Source organism: Scyliorhinus torazame, chromosome 9 (assembly GCF_047496885.1).
Source record: "Scyliorhinus torazame isolate Kashiwa2021f chromosome 9, sScyTor2.1, whole genome shotgun sequence".
Taxonomy (NCBI): domain Eukaryota; kingdom Metazoa; phylum Chordata; class Chondrichthyes; order Carcharhiniformes; family Scyliorhinidae; genus Scyliorhinus; species Scyliorhinus torazame.
This window is the reverse complement of record NC_092715.1, coordinates 265379862-265406244: the sequence shown is the minus strand read 5'-3', so window position 1 is coordinate 265406244 and position 26383 is coordinate 265379862. Positions and strand designations below refer to the sequence as shown.

The following is a 26383-nucleotide window of genomic DNA, read 5'->3' as shown; positions in this document are numbered from 1 at the left end:
GTCCCGTCATCTAGATCGTTAATATATAAAGAGAACAGCTGTGGCCCCAACACTGAACCCTGCGGGACACCACTCGTCACCGGTTGCCATTCCGAAAAAGAACCTTTTATCCCAACTCTCTGCCTTCTGCCTGACAGCCAATCGTCAATCCATGTTAGTACCTTGCCTCGAATACCATGGGCCCTTATTTTACTCAGCAGTCTCCCGTGAGGCACCTTATCAAAGGCCTTTTGGAAGTCAAGATAGATAACATCCATTGGCTCTCCTTGGTCTAACCTATTTGTTATCTCTTCAAAGAACTCTAACAGGTTTGTCAGGCACGACCTCCCCTTACTAAATCCATGCTGACTTGTCCTAATCCGACCCTGCACTTCCAAGAATTTAGAAATCTCATCCTTAACAATGGATTCTAGAATCTTGCCAACAACCGAGGTTAGGCTAATTGGCCTATAATTTTCCATCTTTTTCCTTGTTCCCTTCTTGAACAGGGGGGTTACAACAGAGATTTTCCAATCCTCTGGGACTTTCCCTGACTCCAGTGACTTTTGAAAGATCATAACTAATGCCTCCACTATTTCTTCAGCTATCTCCTTTAGAACTCTAGGAGGTAGCCCATTAGGCCCGGAGATTTATCAATTTTTAGACCTCTTAGTTTCTCTAGCACTTTCTCCTTTGTGATGGCTACCATATTCAACTCTGCCCCCTGACTCTCCGGAATTGTTGGGATATTACTCATGTCTTCTACTGTGAAGACTGACGCAAGGTACTTATTTAGTTCCTCAGCTATTTCCTTGTCTCCCATCACTAGATTACCAACGTCATTTTGGAGCGGCCCAATGTCAACTTTTGCCTCCCGTTTGTTTTTAATGTATTTAAAGAAACTTTTACTATCATTCCAAATGTTACTGGCTAGCCTACCTTCATATTTGATCCTCTCTTTCCTTATTTCTCTCTTATCCTCTGTTTGTTTTTGTAGCCTTCCCAATCTTCTGACTTCCCACTACTCTTTGCCACATTATAGGCTTTCTCTTTTGCTTTGATGCATTCCCTAACTTCCTTTGTCAGCCATGGCTGCCTAATCCCCCCTCTGATAACCTTTCTTTTCTTTGGGATGAACCTCTGTACTGTGTCCTCAATTACTCCCAGAAACGCCTGCCATTGCTGTTCTACTGTCTTTCCCACTAGGCTCTGCTCCCAGTCGATTTTCGTCAGTTCCTCCCTCATGCCCCTGTAGTTACCTTTATTTATCTGTAACACCTTTACATCTGATTCTACCTTCTTTCTTTCAAATTGGAGATTGAATTCTACCATATTATGATCACTGCCTCCTAAGTGCTCTCTTACTTTAAGATCTTTAATCAAGTCTGGCTCATTACATAACACTAAGTCCAGAATGGCCTGTTCCCTTCGTGGGCTCCATCACAAGCTGTTCCAAAAAGCCCTCCTGTAAACATTCAATGAATTCCCTTTCCTTGGGTCCACTGGCAGCATTATTTACCCAGTCCACCTGCATATTGAAGTCCCCCATGATCACTGTGACCTTGCCTTTCTGACATGCACTTTCTATTTTGTGGTGCATTTTGTGCCCCCGGTCCTGACCACTGTTAGGAGGCCTGTACATAACTCCCATTATGGTTTTTTTGCCTTTGTGGTTCCTCAACTCTACCCACACAGACTCCACATCATCTGACCCTATGTCGTTTAGTGCTATTGATTTAATTTAATTCCTAATTAACAAGGCAACCCCGCCCCCTCTGCCCACTTCTCTGTCTTTTCGATAGGTTGTGAATCCCTGGATGTTTAAATGCCAGTCCTGAACCCCCTGCAACCATGTCTCTGTGATGCCTACCACATCATACCTGCCAGTCACAATCTGGGCCACAAGCTCATCTACCTTGTTCCGTACACTGCGCGCATTTAAATAGAGCACCTTTAATTCTCTATTGACCGTCCCTTTTTGTTTTCTTAGTGTGGTGGACCTTGGATTACTGAGCCTTTCCATACACTGTGTCATATTTTGTGGGATGGGGACTATCGTAACCTCTCCTGAGTTCTGTCTTTTCGTGCTTTTTTGTATTCCTAAGTAGCTACGCTTCCCACTGATTACTTCACCTCTTGGTTCCCTGACTTTCCCTTCCCCCCCAATCTTTAGTTTAAAGTCCTATTGACCACCCTATTTGCTCTTTTCGCCAGAACACTGGTCCCAGCTGGTTCAGGTGGAGACCATCCCAACGGTATAGGTCCCCCCTGTCCCAAAACTGATGCCAGTGTCCCATGAAAAGGAACCCCTCTTTCCCACACCACTCTTTCAGCCCTTATTCTTGCCTCCCTATGCCAATTTGTACGTGGCTCGGGCAGTAATCCGGAGATTATGACCCTTGAGGACCTGTTTTTTAATTTGAATCCTAGCTCTTTATAATCTCTAAAGGTCCTCTTTCCTAGACTTGCCTATGTTGCCTCTACTTCTCCCTACAGATGCTGCTAGACCTGCTGAGTTCATCCAGTATTTTCTGTTTTTATATTAGAGGCGAATCATGATTCTATTTATGAATTTTCTTCCCTCCCGTCTTGGGAGCAGCATCAATGTTGAGGTGGCGTTTCAGATGTGGGAGCGTAGGCAAGGTGTTATCACAGGGCTGGTTGACTATGGGAGGCGTCGCATTTCAGCCTGATTCCATCCTGCCCCTCAGACGTTTCTGTCGGCGTCAAGTGGGTAAAGATCAGGAGGAGGCACTGTGACCACTCCAACATTGCACCCTGATCATCGTGATCGATTAGTAAAATAGGCAGGATGTTGGCACTGTCGCATTGACACACTCGGTTTACACTCCTCGCTGGACTATTTCCTCTGATGAATTTGAAGCAATGTCGGGAAGTTGTTGCTGGTCAATAATTGAACAGTTGTAGTCTCCAAGAAGGATACAGAAGCACTGGAGGAAGTGCAAACATTTGTTACAGAACAATAATGCCAGAACTGAGATGTTGGGCGCGATTAAATGGCACCTGGAGGGGGGTGGGGGGTGTCACCCAGGCCATTGAAGACCCCAGGGCAGTCAGGGACAGTCAGGGTGGCCCCCCTGGCTCTCCCTCTGGCACCTGGGCACCTTGGCACTGACAGCCTGGCACCATGACACTACCATGGTGGTGTCAGGGTGGCAGTGCCAAGGTGCCAGCCAACCACCCGGAGGCCTCTGATCCCCTGGGAGACCCCCCCCCCCCAAGGTGCCGCCCCGCCAGTGCTAATCGGCGGCCGGTATCTCCTCGGCGAGGCTGGTACATAGAACATAGAACATAGAACAATACAGCGCAGTACAGGCCCTTCGGCCCACGATGTTGCACCGAAACAAAAGCCATCTAACCTACACTATGCCATTATCATCCATATGTTTATCCAATAAACTTTTAAATGCCCTCAATGTTGGCGAGTTCACTACTGTAGCAGGTAGGGCATTCCACGGCCTCACTACTCTTTGCGTAAAGAACCTACCTCTGACCTCTGTCCTATATCTATTACCCCTCAGTTTAAAGTTTTGTCCCCTCGTGCCAGCCATATCCATCCGCGGGAGAAGGCTCTCACTGTCCACCCTATCCAACCCCCTGATCATTTTGTATGCCTCTATTAAGTCTCCTCTTAACCTTCTTCTCTCCAACGAAAACAACCTCAAGTCCGTCAGCCTTTCCTCATAAGATTTTCCCTCCATACCAGGCAACATCCTGGTAAATCTCCTCTGCACCCGCTCCAAAGCCTCCACGTCCTTCCTATAATGCGGTGACCAGAACTGTACGCAATACTCCAAATGCGGCCGTACCAGAGTTCTGTACAGCTGCAACATGACCTCCCGACTCCGGAACTCAATCCCTCTACCAATAAAGGCCAACACTCCATAGGCCTTCTTCACAACCCTATCAACCTGGGTGGCAACTTTCAGGGATCTATGTACATGGACACCTAGATCCCTCTGCTCATCCACACTTTCAAGAACTTTACCATTAGCCAAATATTCCGCATTCCTGTTATTCCTTCCAAAGTGAATCACCTCACACTTCTCTACATTAAACTCCATTTGCCACCTCTCAGCCCAGCTCTGCAGCTTATCTATATCCCTCTGTAACCTGCTACATCCTTCCACACTATTGACAACACCACCGACTTTAGTATCGTCTGCAAATTTACTCACCCACCCTTCTGCGCCTTCCTCTAGGTCATTGATAAAAATGACAAACAGCAACGGCCCCAGAACAGATCCTTGTGGTACTCCACTTGTGACTGTACTCCATTCTGAACATTTCCCATCAACCACCACCCCCTGTCTTCTTTCAGCTAGCCAATTTCTGATCCACATCTCTAAATCACCCTCAATCCCCAGCCTCCGTATTTTTTGCAATAGCCTACCGTGGGGAACCTTATCAAACGCTTTGCTGAAATCCATATACACCACATCAACTGCTCTACCCTCGTCTACCTGTTCAGTCACCTTCTCAAAGAACTCAATAAGGTTTGTGAGGCATGACCTACCCTTCACAAAGCCATGCTGACTATCCCTGATCATATTATTCCTATCTAGATGATTATAAATCTTGTCCCTTATAATCCCCTCCAAGACTTTACCCACTACAGACGTGAGGCTCACCGGTCTATAGTTGCCGGGGTTGTCTCTGCTCCCCTTTTTGAACAAAGGGACCACATTTGCTGTCCTCCAGTCCTCTGGCACTATTCCTGTAGCCAATGATGACATAAAAATCAAAGCCAAAGGTCCAGCAATCTCTTCCCTGGCCTCCCATAGAATCCTATGATAAATCCCATCAGGTCCCGGGGACTTATCTATTTTCAGCCTGTCCAGAATTGCCAACACCTCTTCCCTACGTACCTCAATGCCATCTATTCTATTAGCCTGGGGCTCAGCATTCTCCTCCACAACATTATCTTTTTCCTGAGTGAATACTGACGAAAAATATTCATTTAGTATCTCGCCTATCTCTTCAGACTCCACACACAATTTCCCATCCCTGTCCTTGACTGGTCCTACTCTTTCCCTAGTCATTCGCTTATTCCTGACATACCTATAGAAAGCTTTTGGGTTTTCCTTGATCCTTCCTGCCAAATACTTCTCATGTCCCCTCCTTGCTCGTCTTAGCTCTCTCTTTAGATCCTTCCTCGCTACCTTGTAACTATCCATCGCCCCAACCGAAACTTCACACTTCATCTTCACATAGGCCTTCTTCTTCCTCTTAACAAGAGATTCCACTTCCTTGGTAAACCACGGTTCCCTCGCTCGACGCCTTCCTCCCTGTCTGACCGGTACATACTTATCAAGAACACGCAGTAGCTGATCCTTGAACAAGCCCCACTTATCCAGTGTGCCCAACACTTGCAGCCTACTTCTCCACCTTATCCCCCCCCAAGTCACGTCTAATGGCATCATAATTGCCCTTCCCCCAGCTATAACTCTTGCCCTGCGGTGTATACTTATCCCTTTCCATCATTAACGTAAACGTCACCGAATTGTGGTCACTGTCCCCAAAGTGCTCTCCTACCTCCAAATCCAACACCTGGCCTGGTTCATTACCCAAAACCAAATCCAACGTGGCCTCGCCTCTTGTTGGCCTGTCAACATATTGTTTCAGGAAACCCTCCTGCACACACTGTACAAAAAACGACCCATCTATTGTACTCGAACTATATATTTTCCAGTCAATATTTGGAAAGTTAAAGTCTCCCATAATAACTACCCTGTTACTTTCGCTCATATCCAGAATCATCTTCGCCATCCTTTCCTCTACATCCCTAGAACTATTAGGAGGCCTATAAAAAACTCCCAACAGGGTGACCTCTCCTTTCCTGTTTCTAACTTCAGCCAATACTACCTCGGAAGAGTCCCCATCTAGCATCCTCTCCGCCACCGTAATACTGCTCTTGACTAGCAGCGCCACACCTCCCCCTCTTTTGCCTCCTTCTCTGAGCTTACTAAAACACCTAAACCCCGGAACCTGCAACATCCATTCCTGTCCCTGCTCTATCCATGTCTCCGAAATGGCCACAACATCGAAGTCCCAGGTACCAACCCACGCTGCCAGTTCCCCTACCTTGTTTCGTATACTCCTGGCATTGAAGTAGACACACTTCAAACCACCTACCTGAACGCTGGCCCCCTCCTGCGACGTCAAATCTGTGCTCCTGACCTCTATACTCTCATTCTCCCTTACCCTAAAACTACAATCCAGGTTCCCATGCCCCTGCTGCATTAGTTTAAACCCCCCCAAAGAGCACTAACAAATCTCCCCCCCAGGATATTTGTGCCCCTCAGGTTCAGATGTAGACCATCCTGTCTGTAGAGGTCCCACCTTCCCCAGAAAGAGCCCCAGTTATCCAAAAATCTGAAACCCTCCCGCCTGCACCATCCCTGTAGCCACGTGTTTAAATGCTCTCTCTCCCTATTCCTCATCTCACTATCACGTGGCACGGGCAACAACCCAGAGATAACAACTCTGTTTGTTCTAGTTCTGAGCTTCCATCCTAGCTCCCTGAAAGCCTGCCTGACATCCTTGTCCCCTTTCCTACCTATGTCGTTGGTGCCAATGTGGACCACGACTTGGGGCTGCTCCCCCTCCCCCCTAAGGACCCGGAAAACACGATCCGAGACATCACGTACCCTTGCACCTGGGAGGCAACATACCAAACGTGAGTCTCTCACGCTCCCACAAAATCTCCTATCTGTGCCCCTGACTATAGAGTCCCCAATTACTAATGCTCTGCTCCTCTCCCCCCTTCCCTTCTGAGCAACAGGGACAGACTCCGTGCCAGAGGCCCGTACCCCATGGCTTACCCCTGGTAAGTCGTCCCCCCCACAAATATCCAAAGCGGTATACTTGTTTCTCAGGGGAACGACCGCAGGGGATCCCTGCACTGACTGTTTTTTCCCAGTCCCTCTTACAGTTACCCACCTATCTCCAATCTTTGGTGTAACTAATTCCCTGAAGCTGCTATCTATGACCCCTTCTGCCTCCCGAATGATCCAAAGTTCTTCCAACTCCAGCTCCAGTTCCCTAACTCGGTCTTGGAGGAGCTGGAGATGGCAGCACTTCCTGCAGGTAAAATCAGCAGGGACACTAACTGCATCCCTCACCTCAAACATCCTGCAGGAGGAACATTGCACTCCCTTCCCTGCCATTCCTCTAACTTTCTACCAAGATCTGGCTAACAACTAAATTAAATTTTTATTTAATATGCTTTTCCTTGCTGGTAGATGCTGGTGGTCATTCGATCCAGCCCGGAGATAATTAAGTGGGCTTCTAAGCTCACTTAACTATACGAGTCTGAGTCCCATCCCTCCCGAGATCTACCGGCTGCATCTCGCTCTTCCCGAATTCGGCGTGACGCAACCGGTAAATTGCACCCTAGGTTTGGGTGCATACCAGTGTGGATCTCCCCCCTAAAAACCGGCGGGCAACACCCCTCCCAAACCCAGCCAAAATAACACAAATGTTTTGGTTGGATTCCGCCCGTTACGTCGATTCACCAAAGACAGAACTGGCTGGGGGCTCTTTGCCCTCGGAAAGAGAAAGCTGAAGGGGTGCCCTGAGAGAGGCCTTTACATTTATCAGAGGGTTTGGCAGGGCGGACACAGAGGAGATGTGTCCACTTTCGGGAGGTGAAAACTGGGAAGGGCATAAATGTGAGATGGACATTGATGGATTGAGGAATTCAGTTGAAAACGCCTTTACGCAGGAAGTGGTGAGAATGTGGGACTTGAAACCGCAGGAAGTTGTTGAGGTGAACACTACAGATACATTAATGGGGAAACTGGATAACCACACTGGGTAGGGGGTGGGGTGGGAGAGGAAGGCTATGGTGATGGGGTGAGATGAACAGGGAGTGGGAGAGAGACTCGTGTAGACCAGTACAGACCAGTTGGGCCCAATGGCGTATTTCTGCACCATAGTATTCGGTGTATTTCGATATAAATCTATTCTGGGATCTTCTCGCGACCCATGAGGTTATGGTTTGACTCACTGCCTCTCATCAAGCAAAGGACTGCTGGGAAGCTGTTTCTAATTGTCCACTTTGGACTGACGGGTGATGGCACTGTTCGTGTGCACAATGGTACATTCTAATCTTCTGGAGTTAATGTTTTCTTTTGAGAGAGCTTGTCATTGTGCACACACACTAAACAATAGCTTGCTGTGAACAAATGACTCTTGTGATGTGATCACCGGTGAGAAGGCTGGGGTGAGCTGCCTTCTTGAACCGCTGCAGTCCCTGGGGTGTAAAGTGGTTGCTTCCTCTTGTGGCACAATCTAGAACGAGAGGTCATAGTTCCAGGATTTTGACTCTGCGACAAGAAAGGTACAATGATATAGGGCCGGATGCTCCGGCCACGTGTGCCCGGTGACCAGAGAATCCCGTCCGAGGTCAATGGAGTTCTCCATTGTCCGCCTTTCGCCCGTGGCATCCTTTCAGCGGTGGGGCGGAAGAATCCAGCCCATAGTCTCAAGTCAAGATGGTGGGCATGATTCCACTAGAGGGAACAAAGTTCCATAGCGAGCGTCTTTAGCCGCGTGTTTCCCGGCGCTCTCAGTGCCAAGACGCACATGGCTATACAACGGCACAAGCATTCAATAAGGGGCCTCAGTGGGAACTGCCAAGGCCGCACATAGCCCCGTTTTCTACACCGAGGAACTCTGCTCGCTGGAACTGCTCAGTGTAGCGAGAGATCCGGACGCCATTTTTAAATGCCCCTGCCAGCTGGGGAAGGAGATAGATCCCAATACCTCGGGTACTTCAGGAATCTGCACATTAAAGTGAGACTCTATTTAAGATCACCCCTAAGCCTCCTACGCTCCAGGGAAAAAACTCCCAGCCTATCCAGCCTCTCCTTATAACTCAGACCATTAAGTCCCCGTAGCATCCTCGTGAATCTCTTTTTCCATTTGCGTTGTTTGCATTTGCGGACGGGACCAGAGCTGGAGGCCGTCAATTTAAAATAATCGCGAATAAATCCATTTGGAAATTCAGGAGAAATTTCTGTAGTTAGAGAGTGGGGAGAATGTGGAACTCGCTCCCACAGGGGGTGGCTGAGGTGAACACTGAGGAAGAAAGGATTGGGAGGATATGCGGATCGAGTGAGATGAAGAAGGGGATGGGAGGAAGCTCATGTGGAGCGTTACAACCAGCATGGCTCAGTCAGGCCTGTTTCTGTTCTCTAAATTCCATGTAATACTTTGAAAAGATCATGTCACACCTTTAAATTGATTACAGAATGAACAATAAAGTCACCTGATATACATGTTTAGAAACCTCCGTGATTCAAATCAAATCATAGAAGAGAGCAATTCTTTACAAAGAAATCTAAGGTGGCGAGATTTTCCGCTGGCCAACACCGAAATCGCGAAACACGATCGGGCGGAGTGGGTGGTGTGGGGGTGAGGCTGGGGATGAGGGTGGGGATGAGGGTGGTGTGGGGGTAGTTGGTTGACACACGTGGCATGGGGAACCGCAACTAAGCGGGGGTCTCACAGCTGAACTCCACCTTGGCAACCTCCCTTTCCTCTGGACTACAGACAGTGCACAGGGCTCTCTGCTCTGCCACAGTGAGGGGTCGCAGGTCCGGTGGTCCCCTTCCTGTCGTCTTCCGCTCCTGGCAGTTGTGTGCGCGCGGCATTCTCCTGGGGAATGGGGGTTGGGGGGGGGGGTGGGTAGCTGGTGGCCTCAGTGACCAGGGCACCTGGCTATGGTGGCTGGTATGGGCGGCAGCATGTGGTGCAGGGTGGGGGATCTGCCGGCGGCGGCACAGTGCGGCCTACTCACCCTGGCTGCCCTGACGAGCTTGTGCAGTTTTCTATGGCACTGCTGGCCGATCCAGATGGTGTTACCCACGACTCTGACCGGCATTGCCACCTGCGCCCAGGCACGATGGGCAGCCTCCTTCCCCTGCCGGGGTACAGGGCCATCCTCCGCTCCTCCGCGGCGTCCAAGAGGGTCTCGAGCTCTGAGTCCGCGAACCTTAGTCCCGCTTTCCTTGCTGCCACCTTGTTGGCTGGGATGGTGTGTGTGGGGCATACAGTGGGTATGTGCGGCTGCAGCTTGTCAGCCTCCTGAGTGTCAATCGTGAAACCGGCGAATTGGTTAGCACAATTGCTTCACAGCTCCAGGGTCCCAGGTTCTATTCCCGGCTTGGGTCACTGTCTGTGCGGAGTCTGCACGTTCTCCCCGTGTCTGCGTGGGTTTCCTCCGGGTGCTCAGGTTTCCTCCCACAGTCCAAAGATGTGCAGGTTAGGTGGATTGGCCATGATAAATTGTCCTTAGTGTCCAAAATTGCCCTTAGTGTTGGGTGGGGTTACTGGGTTATGGGGATAGGGTGGAGGTGTTGACCTTGGGTAGGGTGCTCTTTCCAAGAGCCGGTGCAGACTCGATGGGCTGAATGGCCTCCTTCTGCACTGTAAATTCTATGAATCCGGCACCGTTTCTCATTAGAGTCGATTGTGTTCCACGTGGTGTCGGTGCTAGCCCCTTAGCAGGAGCGGAACCGGACCAGGTGTAGCGCCCGATTTGCTGTCTTGAAAGTCCACAAATCCTGGGAAACAAACAAGAGAGTCTGTGAGATGTAGGACAGATATTCCACAGCCTGGGGCCTCGGCAACTGAAGACACAGCCACCAATGTTGGAGCGATAATGCTTGGGAATGCTCAACACATTTCCTGGATTACAGGAGCACCGCTGTCTCAGTGTCACGAGGTAAGGAGGAGCGAGGTCATGGAGCGGAAACTGAGACTGAGAATTCTAAAATCTAAACCTTGCCCGATGGGGAGTTAGTGCAGGTCGGCAGGTACAGGAGTGACGGGTGAATGAGATTTGATGGGGGATTTGGAGCGTCTCAAGTTTACAGGGGGTATAGTTTGGGAGACCAGGAGAACGTTGGAATAGTCTGGTCCAGAGGTAATGAAAGCATGAATGAGGGTTTCATAAATGGCAATTAAATGTATTAATTGGAAAAATAATGGAAATGGGAGGAGGGAATAAAGGCTCTTTGACTGACGATTGAAAAACATCCAATTGGATAACGGAAAATCTGTCCGCCTACCAATTGGGTGCAGGAAGGTGAGGCTGGACATTGCAAAGAATTAATGATGGATGTTTGAGGGCTGGGGTGTGGGTTGGGGTGCAATTGGAGAGAAGAGACCATGTGATGAAACCTCCAGGAAATGTCCAACCAGAGTTGGCAACCCTATTGCCCTCATTATAAAGATTGAGAGCTGGTGGGGCAGGGCCGTGTTTTTGGGGTCAGGACGCGAGCGAGAATGTAACTTGACCGTGGTAGGGTGAGCCAGCTCTGGTATTGAGTGCCCTGCCCCAGTAGGCAATGGGAGGGCAAGGTTAACCAAGTATTGGTAAGAATCTTGACAGCATTGGATTCTAAGCCGCAACCTTGTGTCAACGTAAATCTCTTTGATATAAAAAACAAATAGAAAACTGTCCTGTCTTAGCCAAAGCTGTAAGTTTTCTCTCCTAACAGAAGGGTAAATATTCTTATTAAGTTAATTCCATATCAGTTACATTTTTTGAAAGAAAGTATTATCCACTAAGATTAAGATTTGTTACAAAGATAAGTACAGGGGATCAAATGACACTTACTCAAGTTGGGCTGAAGTCATGGGAATAGCATTTCTGGAATGTCATTGGTCAAGTTTGAGTAATTCAAAAAATATCTCTTTTTTTATTCTCCTTTTTCACATTGTCTCCCAAATTTGCACCCACCAACAATAAACAATAATCAGTAACAAATATGTCAATCCCCATATCAACAACAACGATCCCATCCTCCCACCAAACCCCAAACATTAGCCCGCATCTTCACACAAACAAATGACAAAAAGGAATCAGGGATCACTCATAGTCGCCATTAACACACACAGCCCCACCCCCCTCCCACCCACACACACGCCCCAACTAATGTTCGATGTTAGGTCAGGTTTGAGCAATGTTGGCTCTAATGTTACAATGATAGCCTGAGCCCTTGTTTATTTATCTTAGTGATCATGGAGGTGTTTCAACATGCTGTCTTGTTTGCAGTTGTGCTTATTTGCTTCCCTAACGCAGTTGACAAGCCCTTGCAGCCCTCAATCTCTGCTCTGCTCCAATCCTGGCCTCTTACACATGCCTGATTTTAATCGCGCAGCCGTGCCTTGAACCGCGAGGGCCCTAAACTCTGGGATTCCCTCCCTGAACATCTCTCTCTAAGTCGCTCTTAAAGCCAACTATTTTGACCGAGCTTTTGATCTCCTGCCCGTTAATATATCCTTATGTGACTTGGTGTCAGATCTTCGCCAGTCTTGTTCCGGTAAAGCACCTTGGTCTTTAAGGGCACTATTAATGCCAGTTTGATGTTGAAAGATTTGGTTGAAGGCTCTGTCATCAGTTGTGGGTTATGAGGAAGCCATCCGCCTCTGGCATTCTCCAATCCCGCGGCAGAGTGTCCACGCCGTTGTAAACGCCGCCTACTTTGGTCTGCGTTACAAGTCAGCCGTTTAGCCCACTGTGCTAAACCAGCCCCTGTTCCAGAAGGCCAAAGGAACGTCTGGCATCTCTGCAACACCGTGCATGACCTCGGGATATCCCAGGGCACCTTACAGCCAATTAAGTCACGCCGAAGTGTAGTCACGGTTGTAATGTAGGGAACGCAGTAGCCAATTAGTGCACAGCAAGATTCCACAAACTGCAGCAATGAGCTAATGGTCAGATAATTTGTATTTCAGTGATGTTGGTTGAGGAGGAATATTGGTCAAGCCACCAGGGCGAACTTCCTTTTGAACAGTGCCTAAAATCTTGTATATCTACCTGGTCCTGGGTTTAAATTTTTGAAAAATGATTTGGTGGGATGTGGGTGTCACTGGCCAGCATTTGCTGCCCATCCCTAATTACCTTTGAACGGAGTGACTTGCTCGGCCATTTCAGAGGGCAGCAGCCACATTGCTCTGGTCTGGAGTCACATGGAGACCCTAAAGTGCAGCAGGTGGGTTTTTAACAACAATCTGTGATAGTTTTGCAGTGTTCGTTACCAAGACTAGCTTGACATTTCATTAATTGAATTGGAATCTCACCAGCGTGGTGGGATTTGAACCCTTGAACCTATGTCCCCAGAGCATTAGCCTGGGCCTCTAGTCCTGCAACATTACCACTCTGCCACAGTCTACCCTTAATGTTTCATCCAGAAGGCAGTGCAGGATACCCTTAGTATTGTAGTGGGAATATCAACTTCAATATTAGTGCTTAGGACTCAGGAGTGCTACTTGAACTCATGACCTTCTGAGTCAAAGATAAGAGTGATACCCGCTGAGCTGCTGTTGAGTGATGGACGCAGTACGGTGCCCTGTGTGAAACGGCAGTAAAAAATGAAATGGAAACTTTATGGTGAGGAATGCAGCCACGTTCTGTCGGGATACAGAAACCTTTCTAGCATTTCTTGTACTGGAGACCACACATAACCAGAAAAGGGTTATTATCGCACAGCCAGGAACAGGATACTGTCTAACTAAATAATCAAAACACACTCTTAACTTTGAAGTGACACGTTTGTGTACACCTTCCACACCCACTTATTCTCCGCTGTTTATTAAATGCTCTGAATTATTGTCTAACCCCAATACGGTGCACTTCATTGAATCGACCTGATCTGGGCAATAAGTGGTACCTCTAATGAAGTTTTCTTTGCCTAGATTCAATTACCAAGTTTAGAATGGGGAAGAGGTTAACTTAAACAAGTTGCATCAAAAATAAATGTTGCACCCACATGGTAATTTGCGACTGGACATTAGGCAGTGGATAGAATCATAGACTTTACAGTGCAGAAGGGCATTCTTTGGCCCATCGAGTCTACACCGGCCCTTGGAAAGAGCACCCCACTTAAGCCTATCCCGTCCCTGTAACCCCACCTAACTTTTTTTGGACCCGAAGGACAATTTATCATGGCCAATCCTCCGAACCTGCACATCTTGGGACTGTGGGAGGAAAGCGGAGCACCCGGAGGAAACCCACGCAGACACGGGGAGAACGTGCAGACCCCGCACAGACAGTGACCCAAGCCGGGAATCGAACCAGGGATCCTGGAGCTGTGAAGCGACTGCGCTAGCCACTGCGCTACCATGCTGCCCTCACTGTGCAGCAGCGAACGGCAATTGTGTGGTGAGGCCTACTGCCCAGGCCTGAACGCCCATTTATAAGAAGTATTTCAAAGGTTTAGGAGCACTAAGGTGATGAAAGCCACTGTATAAATGTCAATTTTTCCATATTTCTGGAAAAGATAAACCAACTGTTAGTGAACAGAGATGAACAGCAGCTTCCTCGAGTTTCAGCATAGACATGTGCTGCTCTGGTTAATGATTGAACCTCCTACTGGTAATGGAGTTAAAATGAGACTCCCTTAACCTCAAAATGCAGGGTGTGTTTTCGTTGACTCATGAAGGTTATTCACTCGGGGTCACCAAAGTACCTCAATTAATTGCCAGTGAAAAATCATTTCAAATGAAACTCCATTTGAAGCAATGGGTCAGATCCTGTTTTAATGTTTTGCTGTTGGGGGCCTTGTGAAGGCAGACTGTCACCTCGCATGCTCTCGTCTATTGTCACCTGCCCTCTGTCTCACAATACAGTAATAAAATAAAGTGTTGCAGTGGTTAGCATTGCAGCATCACGACGCCGAGGTCCCAGGTTCGATCCCGGCCTCGGGTCACTGTCCGTGTGGAGTTTGCACATTCTCCCCGTGTCTGCGTGGGTCTCACGCCCACAACCCAAAGATGTGCAGGGGAGGCAGATTGGTCACGCTAAATTGCCCCTTTACAGCCAATGATATGCTGTTTTTAAAATACAATCACTGTTTCAATGCTCCTCATCCCTTATTCACAATATTGGTCTTGGATCTTTTCCGCCCTGCTGCAATTATGCAGAGAATTTAAAATGAGGCGGGCAAGGCCTTGGACCCGGAGCCCGCCCTTGCCCCAATTAGTGGCCACTTCAGGGTCATTTCCCGCCCAGCCTCAAATGTTGGCTGGCGGAAAGATTGAAGCTCTGCGGGGAAACCCGAAAATAAAGAATGTTCGACCTCAGACAGGAAGTTGGGGGGGCGTCGCCTCCATCACAAGCCCCCTTCTGATTGGGGGTGCCCCCACCCCCCTTAAGGCCTAGAAACCTCCGGACTTCCTTCCCCCTTTGCCTATTCCCATAGATCCTGAGCACCCTCCTCACGCTCCGCCCCCCCCCCCCCCCCCCCCCCCCCTCTCCACTTACCTGGGCCTCCTGTTCCTGCAACTTAGTGCCAGTCAACTCCATGCAGTACCTCCTCCGGCCAGTCAGCTCTCCAGGAGGCACTTCTTCCCAAGTGAGGGTTGGACATCCCACCTCTTCAATTAATAGTCGTGCACCATCCAATTGGGTATCTTTTTGCTTTCCAACTGTACAGGAAGGTCGTATGTCACAAGGATGGATGGGTTGATCGACAAATGACGGGAGCGTGGGGACGTCATGTGATAAAACCTCCAGGAACATATTTAATCACAGTTGGCAACCCGAATCGGAATCCTTTGAGATCCGCAGTGGGTTAAAGTTTGTTTTCAGGCACCATCACTCTTTGGTATGTTGTTCTCTTTGTTGCTGCCATTTACCTTCAGGTCATCTCCAGAAGGTGTTTACTTACACTCCAAACCTGGCAGAAAGCTGCTTAGTCTTGCTCACCTGAGATCTAAGACATAGCATGCTAAGTCCTCATCAGAGAGTTGCTCCACACTGATGATGTCGGACTAACGTTCCACACTGAGAAACGCCTTCAGCAGCAAATGGACAGACTCTCTTAAACCTCCAGAGAGTTTTGTTTGGCCATCAGCATCTGGAAGGCAAATGTCATTGGCCCAAGATGTCACCATACCGCCATCTACCAGCAGTGATAACGTGACGCTGGAGGTTGCTGACAGCTTCACGTATCCAGGCTCCACAATCACCAACAATCTGTCACTTGCAATCAACACACCCACATCACAAAAGCTGCAGAATTTATGTCCAAAATGAGTAAGAGAGTTTGAAACTGCAACCTACTGAGAAAACCAAACTGTGAGTTTATCAAGCCTGTGTCCTCAGCCCTCTCCTTTATAATGGTAACAACCAGACAGCACATCAGCATCTGAATTAGGAGCAGGAGGAGGCCACTCGACCCCTCGTGTCTGCTGTACCGTTCATGGCTGTTCTGATTGTAACCTCAACCCCACATTCCTGCCTATCCCCGATAACCTTTCTGAGGTACCCTCAATAATGATGCTTAGAGATTAAACTGTAAAGAAGGCTTTATTAGACTAATAACTATGCTACAGCTATGGACGAGAGCTGACTGCTATACAGACCATGAGGCAGCCCTTTATGTATGGCTCCCAGATGGGCGGAGCCAGAGGCGGAGTCCCCAGGGTTCCAAGCCCGGTCTTAAAGGGGACATCACCTTACATGATGATAAGGGCAGTAACCGTTCATCACATTCACCCCCTGTTTAAAAAGGAGTCCGGCGGGGGGTGAAGTGCCATCATAGGTCCATCCGTCTCAGTGGCCGGATCGTCCTCCTCGACCTCCTCAATTCGGGCGGTGGGTGCGGCGGGCACGGACGTCCTGGTTGAGGGCACATCCGGGAGCACAGCGGTCGGAGCTTCAGTCGGGGTCGGGGCAGAGGAACTAGGCAGGGCCGGGGGTAGCGGAGCCGGCGCCGGCGGGGTGTGTAAAGGGGGGGCTCACCAATGGGTGGAAGGGGTGTGTTGTAGGGGACGACGGGTCCTGCAGGGGCGCGGCACAGGGAAGGGGCGTCTGTGGTGGAGGATCCAGCGGGTCCCAGATCCCGGAGGGAAACCGTATCTTGCTGCCGTCGGAGTACTCCACGTAGGTGTAACTGGGATTGGCGTGGAGCAGTCGGACCTTTTCAACTAGGGGGTCCGTTTTATGGCTCCTCGCGTGCCTCCGGAGAAGTACAGGTCCCGGAGCCATCAGCCAAGGTGGAAGCGAGACCCCGGAGGTAGACCTCCTGGGGAAGAGAAACAATCGGTCGTGAGGGGTCTCATTCGTGGCCGTGCAGAGGAGTGACCTAATGGAGTGTAGAGCATCGGGTAGGACCTCCTGCCAGCGGGGTGGTTGGGAGATTTCTCGACCGCAGGGCCAGAAGGACAGCCTTCCACACGGTCGCGTTCTCCCTCTCCACCTGCCCGTTTCCCCGTGGGTTATAACTGGTCGTTCTGCTCGAGGCGATGCCTTTGCTGAGCAGATACTGACGCAGTTCATCGCTCATGAACGATGTACCCCGTCGCTGTGGATATAAGCAGGGAAACAAACAGGGTGAAGATGCTGTGCAGTGCCTTAATCACCGTGGCTGAGGTCATGTCGGTGCAGGGAATGGCGAATGGGAAACGGGAGAACTCATCGATCACGGTGAGGAAATAGGCATAACGGTTGGTGGACGGGGAGGGGCCCCTTGAAGTCCACACTCAGTCGCTCAAAGGGGCCCGAGGCCTTCACGAGCCGAACCTTGGTCTGGCCGATAGAAGTGCGGTTTGCACTCCGCACAGACCTGGCAGGCCCTGACCATGGCCTTGACCTCCTTGGTTGAGTAAGGTAGGTTGCGGGACTTGATGAAATGGACGAGCCGGGTAACCCCCGGGTGGCAGAGGTCATTGTGGATGGCTTGCAGGCGGTCCTCCTGCGCGTTGGCGCAATGTGCCGTGGGACAGGGCATCTGGGCGCTCGTTGAGCTCCCCTGGACGATACTTAATATCGTACGTTGTGGGTGGAGAGTTCGATCCTCCACCTCAAAATTTTATTGTTTTTTATTTTGCTCCGTTGCGTGTTATCGAACATATAGGCGACCGACCGTTGGTCGGTGACGAGGGTAAACCTCCTACCGGCGAGGTAGTGTCTCCAGCGCCGCACAGCCTCCACAATGGCTTGTGCCTCCTTTTCGACTGCAGAGTAGTCGAACCTCGGAGGCGGGTGAGGGTTCGGGAGAAGAACGCTACTGGTCTGCCTCCTTGATTGAGGGTAGCAGCCAGGGCGATGTCTGATGCATCGCTCTCTACCTGGAAAGGGATGGTTTCGTCCACCGCGTGCATGGCGGCCTTGATGATGGTCGGCCTTGATGCGGTTGAAGGCCAATTGAGCCTCAGCCGAGAGGGGAAAAATGGTGGTCTTTAGGAGTGGGCGGGGCTTTGTCCGCATACTTGGGGACCCACTGGGCGTAATAGGAGAAAAGCCCCAAGCACCGTTTGAGGGCCTTGAGGCTGCGGGGGGAGAGGGGAGTTCCTTAAGGGGGCGCATGCGGTCGGGCCGGGACCTAGGACCCCGTCTTTCACGACATAGCCGAGGATGGCCAGCCGGGTGGTGTGGAAAACGCATTTGCCCTCGTTATAGGTCAGGTTAAGGGCTTGGGCGGGTCTCGAGGAACTTTTTGAGGTTAGCGTCATGGTCCTGCTGATCATGGCCGCAGATGGTGACATTGTCCAAGTACGGGTATGTAGCCCGCAAAACCGTACTGGTCCACCATTTGGTCCATCGCCCTTTGAAAGACGGAGACCCCATTTGTGACACCAAAGGGGACCCTGAGGAAGTGGAAGAGCCGGCCGGCTGCTTCGAAGGCAGTATCGGGGCGGTCTTTTGGTCGGATGGGGAGCTGGTGGTAGGCAGATTTGAGGTCGACCGTGGAAAAGACTCGTATTGGGCGATCCGATTTACCATTTCCGCGATGCGAGGAAGGGGGTACGCATCAAGCTGCGTGGAATCGGTTTATGGTCTGGCTATAATCCACGACCATCCGTTTCTTCTCCCCGGACCGGACTACCACCACTTGCGCTCTCCAAGGGCTGTTGCTAGCCTCGATGACCCCCTCTCCAGTAAACGCTGGACCTCTGACTTGATAAAAGCCATATCCTTGGGCACTGTAGCGCCGGCTCCTGGTGGCGACGGGCTTACAGTCAGGAGTGAGGTTAGCGAATAGCGAGGGTGGGTGCGACTTTCAGTGTCGCAAGGCAGCTCACCATGAGGGGGGGCAAGGGTCCGCCGAACTTCAGTGTCAGGCTTCGGTGGCTGCACTGGAAATCCAGTCCGAGCAGCAGGGGGGCACAGAGTGAGGGAGGATATAAAATTTTGAAACGGGTGTATTTGGCGCCCTGGATCGAGAGATCCGCGATACAGTACCCCGTGATTTTTACCGAGTGGACCCAGATGCGAGGGCTATGGTTTGGGATGCGGGATGGTTGCGTAGGGAGCAGCGTCTTACCGTTTCAGGGTGGATAAAGCTCTCCGTGCTCCCGGAGTCGAAGAGGCATGCAGTGTCGTGCCCGTTGACCTGGACCTGCATCATGGAGTTCTGCAGTGTTTTGCCGAGTTTGATCGAGGGTGATCGCACCCAGTCGCGGGTAGTCGAGGCGTCAGCCGAGTCGGACTTTTAAAATGGCCGCCGCCGTCGGTCGCACGTGTCGGGTCGAGAAGATGGCCGCCGACAAGATGGTCGCTCCCATGATTCGCACGAGGCTGATGACGCGTCAGAAGAGGGCGTGTCGGGTCCGGTTGCGCAGCAGCATTGCGAGGCCTGTGGGCCTGAGAGCCTGATTTTCGGGCCGGCTGTTCTTTGTTTTCTGGCCCCTGGGTCTGGCCAGGCAGACCCTCGCAAAGTGCCCTTTCTTCCCGCAGTCGCTGCAGATCGCGGAGCGGGCTGGGCAGCGTGGGCGTGGTTGCTGGCCCTGCCCGCAGAAGTAGCATGGTGTGCCCCCATGGTGAGCGGGTCGCCGCGTGGCGCAGGCCTGTAATACGGGTGAGTCTGAGGAAGTCCGGGGGGGCTGGCAGAGTCCGCGGGGTATGTACCCAAGTTATGTCGGGCCACCTCCAGCGAGGAGGCGAGCGTTAGCGTCTCCTGAGGTCTTTTGCCCCGTTTTCGAGCAGCCGCTGCCGGATGTAGGTCGAGCGGATTCCGGACACGAAAGCATCCTGATGTGTAGGTTCATATGGACTTCCCGTCACATCCTGATGGTCACAATCCCTGGCAAGCGCGGTGAGTTTTTCAACAAACTCGTCGAGTGATTCCCCCGAGCGCTGCCGGCAGGTAGAGAGCAGATGCCGGGCGTGCACCTCATTGACGGGTTTGACAAACCGCTTGCGGAGCAACTCAATCGCCGCATCATAAGTCGTCGCCTTTCGAGCGTGGCGGAGATTCTGTGACTCACCCGGGCGTGGAGTAGACGCAGCTTGCGTGGCCCCAGGATGGGAGTCTCTGCGGAAGTACAGGTAGGCCTCGAAGCACCGCAGCCAGTATTTAAAAATTTCCTTTGCCTCCGGCGTTCGGTGCTTCCAGATTGAGCTTCTCTGGTTTTAGGCCTGCGTCCATCCTGAATCTAGTTTTAGCCTAATAAATTGAGGTACCCTCAATAATGATGCTTAGAGATTAAACTGTAAAGAAGGCTTTATTAGACTAATAACTATGCTACAGCTATGGACGAGAGCTGACTGCTATACAGACCATGAGGCAGCCCTTTATGTATGGCTCCCAGATGGGCGGAGCCAGAGGCGGAGTCCCCAGGGTTCCAAGCCCGGTCTTAAAGGGGACATCACCTTACATGGTGATAAGGCAGTAACCGTTCATCACACTTTCACTCCCTTGTTAGTCTAGAATCTATCAAGCTTTGCTTTAAAAATACTCAAAGACTCTGCTTCCACCGCCTCTCCAGGAAGCGCGTTCAGAGACTCACGACCTCTATAGAAACAAATTCTCCTCATCTCTGTCTTAAGTAGGTGACCCTTTATATTTAAACAGTGATCCCAAGTTCTAGATTCCTCCACAAGAGGAAACATTCTGGGCTGAATTCTCTGTGATTGGGCCATCGGCTGGGCCGTGCTCCATGGCGGACTCAGAGCTGGGTACTGAAAATAGACCCTCCGATTGGATGTGATCCGACACTGACCGCCTGCCCAAACATGTCCCGGCTCCGTATAAGGCCCCGCCCTCCGATCGGCCTGCCCCCGACCAGGGCGGCCGCGGACTGGGTCCGCAGCCACCACGCTAGTATCCCGACCGGCAGGACCATGTTAGATCCACGCCGTCGGGACTTGGGCCAGTCGGGGGCAGAGAATGGCGAACTGTTGAATATTATATTTGCATGTAACATTTTCTTAAACTTGACTGATTGATCCTGGTCAGTGGGGATGTCAGAGGTTCCAATGTGGCCTCTCTGCCCCTGCTGGGGATTTGGTGAACTGTAACTCCAGTGCTGTCATTTCACCTGCTTCAAACCTTGGCACTGATAGTCCAGTGCTGCCTTCCCATTGGTCTCCGAGTCCCTCTTGAGCTTTGGAGTTCAGAGTTCCAACGATTGAGGTTCCCCGATGATCTCCCACCTGTACATTGAATTTACAGCACAGAGACAGGCATTCGGCCCAGCTGGTCCATGCTGGTGTTTCTTCGCCACATTAATCCCCTCTGACCCTTCTTCATCTCACTCTATGCGCAGATCCCTCTATTCCTTTCTCCCCTCATCTGTTTATTCAGTTTCCACTTGAATGTATCGATATAAGACCATCAGCCATAGGAGCAGAATTGGGCCATTCGGCCCATCGAGTCTGCTCTGCCATTCAATCATGGCTCATATGTTTCTCATCCCCATTCTCCTGCCTTCTCCCATAACCCCTGATCACTCATTAATCAAGAACCGATCTATCGCTGCCTTAAAGACACTCAGTGATTTGGCCTCCACAGCCTTCTGCGGCAAAGAGTTCCACAGATTCACCCCCCTCTGGCTGAAGAAATTTCTCCTCATCTCTGTTTTAAAGCATCATCCCTTTAGTCTGAGATGGTCTCCTCTGCTTCCAGTTTTTCCTACAAGTGGAAACATCCTCTCCACGTCCACTCTATCCAGGCCTCGCAGTATCCTGTAAGTTTCAATAAGATCCCCCCCTCATCCTTCTAAACTCCATTGAGTACAGACCCAGAATCCTCAACCGTTCCTCATACGACAAGCTCTTCATTCCGGGAATCATTCTTGTGAACCTCCTCTGGACCCTTTCAAGGCCAGCACGTCTTCCTTAGATATGGGGCCCCGAAACTGCTCACAATACTCCAAATGGGGTCTGATCAGACCCTAAAACAGCCTCAACAGTACATCCTGCTCTTGTATTCTAGCCCTCTCGACATGAATGCTAACAATTGCATTTGCCTTCCTACAACCAATGACTAACCCTAACCAACTGAACCTGCTCATTAACCTTAAGAGAATCCTGAACTATTATTCACCTCAACCACTCCCTGTGGGAGCGAGTTCCATATTCTCCCCACTCTCCGGGGAAAATACATTTCTCCTGAATTCCTACTGGATTTAGTGTTGGCTACTTTAAATTGATGACTCAAAGGTCTCCCCACAGATGAAAGCACCTTCCCTATTCCCATCCAATCAAACCCTTCTACACTTTTAAAGATCTCTAACAGATCGTCACACAGCCCCAGCCAGTCCCTTTTCTCTTGCCAGCAGCTCTCTGATGCCCCTTTCGAAGCAGTACGTGGACACCCGTGTTGTGTTGTGCCAGATTGATGGGCGGGTGGCCCTTTGTTGATTGGTATCTTCTCTTGCTCTAGGTAAACCTGTTCATCTTGCTGTCCGTTGTCTGTGTCCTCCTGAACTTGGCTGGATTCGTTCTCTCATGCCAGAGTGCTCAGTTTGGTGTCTGGCATTGTGGACTGTGAGCTGGTGAGTATGGCAGGATTGTCTCTTACTGATTGGCAGCCGGGCTGGGGGGGGAGGGGGGGGGGGGGGGGGGGGGGGGAGAGTGGGGTGGGGGGGGGGGGAGCAGGGGGGTGGCTGATAGACTCTGGTAATGCAGCCAGCTCTTGGAATGACTTGAAATGTTTTTTGTTAAGGGGCAATTTAGCGCGGCCGATCCACCCACCCTGCACATCTTTGGGTTTTGGGGGGCGAGGGCCCACGCAGACACGGGGAGAATGTGCAAACTCCACACGGACAGTGACCCGAGTCGGGATCTGAACTTGGGGACCACGGCGCCGCGAGGCAGCAGTGCTAACCCACTGCACCACCGTGCTGCCCCCGACTTGAAATGTTAAGGGTACCTTGGAAGGCCCAGAAGCTGAATTGAATAAGCTTAGTGGAGAGCTCCCCTGCCCCCATCCCCCCTCCCCCCCCGTCCCCTCAACCAAGGTCATCTTCCACCTTTTCCCTCACCCCTGGCCTCTTAAATCAGCCCCCCCCCCCCCACAAACCCCTCACAATGGAACTTGCCCACCTCACCCTGGTGGAATCCCCTCCCTCTTCCCCGACTTTCTGCCTCCAGCAACGATCTCCTTTGGGGTCTACCTGTAGTTCCAGCAGTGGCCACTGTGCCCACCTGGCGCTGCTGGGTCTACAGAGTTCCCGGCCATCCGATTGGTTTGACAGTTCTCCGAGGTGGAACATCTGCCCCTGAGGGGCCGAAGTCCCCTCCGGTCCACTGATGGCCAAACGGCCGTTGAGTGACAGTGGGGGGAGATGGTCTTCCATTCGAGGTGGCTCCCCTCTTTAACCAGGATGGGGGAGAGCATGAGACGAGGGCGCCCTGTAAATCCAGGCTATAAGATCACAGAGATCAAGCCGGAGGGTGCACTGTATTTAACGGCACACTTTTTGATGCACAAGTCAATATGATAGACTTCCTGACTCTGACAAAATTAAAAATACACCCAGTGTTTAAATTCTATTCCCTGAGCCTTGCTCTACCTCGCGAAGGAGCTTTGTAGGTTTTACTTGACATAAACAATAACTTGCATTAAAATGCATCCTTAATGCTGCAAAACACCCCAAGGCATTTCACAAGAGCTTTAACAGGTAAAATTCAACACTGAGCCACAAAAGAGAGATCAAGACATGAAAGCAGAAACCTAGTCAAAGAGGTGGGTGTTTAGGAGCAACTTAAAGGATGAGAGAGGATGAGAAGAGGTTTAGGGAGGGAATTACAGAGCTTAGAGCCCAGGCAGCTGAAGGCACAGCCACCAATGGCAGAGCGATTAGAATCAGGGATGAGCAACAAATCAGACCTGGAGGAGCGCAGACATCACAGAGGCTGCAGAGGTAGGGCGGAGTGAGGCCATGGGGGAGGGAGGGAGAGGGGGGGAGGTTATGGGGGGGGAGTGATGCTATGGGGGGGGGAGTGAGGCTATGGGGGGGGGAGTGAGGCTATGGGGAGGGAGGGGGAGAGGGAATGAGGCCATGGGGGAAGGAGGGAGAGGGGGGAGGTTAGGGGGGGGGAGAGAGTGAGGCTATGGGGGGGGGGGGGAGTGAGTCTTTGGGGGAGGAGGGAGTGAAGCCTATAGGGAGGGGGAGTGAGGCTATGGGGGGAGTGAGGCTATGGGGAGGGAGGCTATGGGGGATGGGGGAGGGATGCTATGGGGGAGGGATGGAGGCTATGGGGAGGGGGGTGGGAGGCCATGGGGGAGGAGGGAGTGAGGCTATGGGGGGGAGTGAGGCTATGGGGGAGAGGGGAGTGAGGCCATGGGGGGGGAGGAAGTGGAGGCCATGGGGGAGGGGGGGAGTGAGGCTGTGGGGGGGGGGGAGTGAGGCTATGGGGGGGAGAGTGAGGCTATGGGGGGGGGAGTGAGGCTATGGGGGGAGGGGGAGGCTATGGGGGAGAGGTGAGGCTATGGGGGAGAGGGAGGCTATGGGGGAGAGGGGAGTGAGGCCATGGGGGGGGAGTGAGGCTATGGGGGGGGAGTGAGGCTATGGGGGGGGGAGTGAGGCCATGGGGGAGGGGGAGGCTATGGGGGAGAGGGAGGCTATGGGGGAGAGGGGAGTGAGGCCATGGGGGGGGAGTGAGGCTATGGGGGGGGAGTGAGGCCATGGGGGGGAGTGAGGCTATGGGGGGGGAGTGAGCCATGGGGGGGAGTGAGGCTATGGGGGGGGAGTGAGGCTATGGGGGAGGGGGGGAGTGAGGCTATGGGGGGGGGAGTGAGGCTATGGGGGAGGGGGGGAGTGAGGCTATGGGGGGGGGAGTGAGGCCATGGGGAGGGGAGGCTATGGGGGAGAGGGAGGCTATGGGGGAGAGGGGAGTGAGGCCATGGGGGGGGAGTGAGGCTATGGGGGGGAGTGAGGCATGGGGGGGAGTGAGGCTATGGGGGGGGAGTGAGGCCATGGGGGGGAGTGAGGCTATGGGGGGGGGAGTGAGGCTATGGGGGAGGGGGGAGTGAGGCTATGGGGGGGGAGTGAGGCTATGGGGAGGGGGGGAGTGAGGCTATGGGGGGGGGAGTGAGGGCCATGGGGGGGGAGTGAGGCTATGGGGGAGGGGGGAGTGAGGCTATGGGGGGGGAGTGAGGCCGTGGGGGAGGGGGGGAGTGAGGCCGTGGGGGGGGAGTGAGGCTATGGGGGGGGGGAGTGAGGCCATGGGGGGGAGTGAGGCTATGGGGGGGGAGTGAGGCATGGGGAGAGTGAGGCCATGGGGGGAGTGAGGCTATTGGGGGCGGAGTGAGGCTATGGGGGGGGAGTGAGGCCATGGGGGGAGTGAGGCTATGGGGGGGGGAGTGAGGCTATGGGGGGGGGGGAGTGAGGCTATGGGGGAGGGGGGGAGTGAGGCTATGGGGGGGGAGTGAGGCTATGGGGGAGGGGGGAGTGAGGCTATGGGGGGGGGGAGTGAGGCCATGGGGGGGGGAGTGAGGCTATGGGGGAGGGGGGAGTGAGGCCGTGGGGGGGGAGAGTGAGGCCATGGGGGGGGAGTGAGGCCGTGGGGGAGGGGAGTGAGGCCATGGGGGGGGAGTGAGGCCGTGGGGGGGGAAGTGAGGCCATGAGGGAGGGGGGAGTGAGGCTATGGGGGGAGAGGGGGAGTGAGGCCATGGGGGGGGAGTGAGGCTATGGGGGGTAGAATGAGGCTCTGGGGGAGGCAGGGAGGCTCTGTAGGAGGGGCAGAGGTATGGGGGAGGCTATGGGGAGGGGGGATTGAGGCTATGGGGAGTGAAGCTATGGGGGAGGGGGGAGGCTATGGGGGAGGGGGAGGCTATGGGGGAGGGGGGAAGGCTATGGGGGAAGGGGGGAGTGAGGCTATGGTGGAGGGGGAGGCTATGGGGAGGGGGGAGTGAGCTATGGGGGGGAGTGAGGCCATGGGGGGGATTGAGGCTATGGGGGAGTGAAGCTATGGGGGAGGGGGAGGCTATGGGGGAGGGGGGGAAGGCTATGGGGGAGGGGGGAGTGAGGCTATGGTGGAGGGGGAGGCTATGGGGGAGGGGGGAGGCTATGGGGGAGGGGGAGGCTATGGGGGAGGGGGGAAGGCTATGGGGGAGGGGGGGAGTGAGGCTATGGTGGAGGGGAGGCTATGGGGGAGGGGGGAGTGAGGCTATGGGGGAGGGGGAGGCTATGGGGG

At 52.3% G+C, this 26383-nt stretch overlaps 1 protein-coding gene across 1 annotated transcript in view; it reads left to right on the top strand.

Moving 5' to 3' along the window:
- Nucleotides 1–26383, top strand: part of fam189a2 (family with sequence similarity 189 member A2) — a 114379-nt gene that overhangs the window by 40203 nt on the left and 47793 nt on the right. The window contains 2 exon segments of the mRNA XM_072517400.1: nt 22626–22706; nt 22708–22737. Coding sequence (XP_072373501.1) covers nt 22626–22706; nt 22708–22737 — 111 coding nt within the window.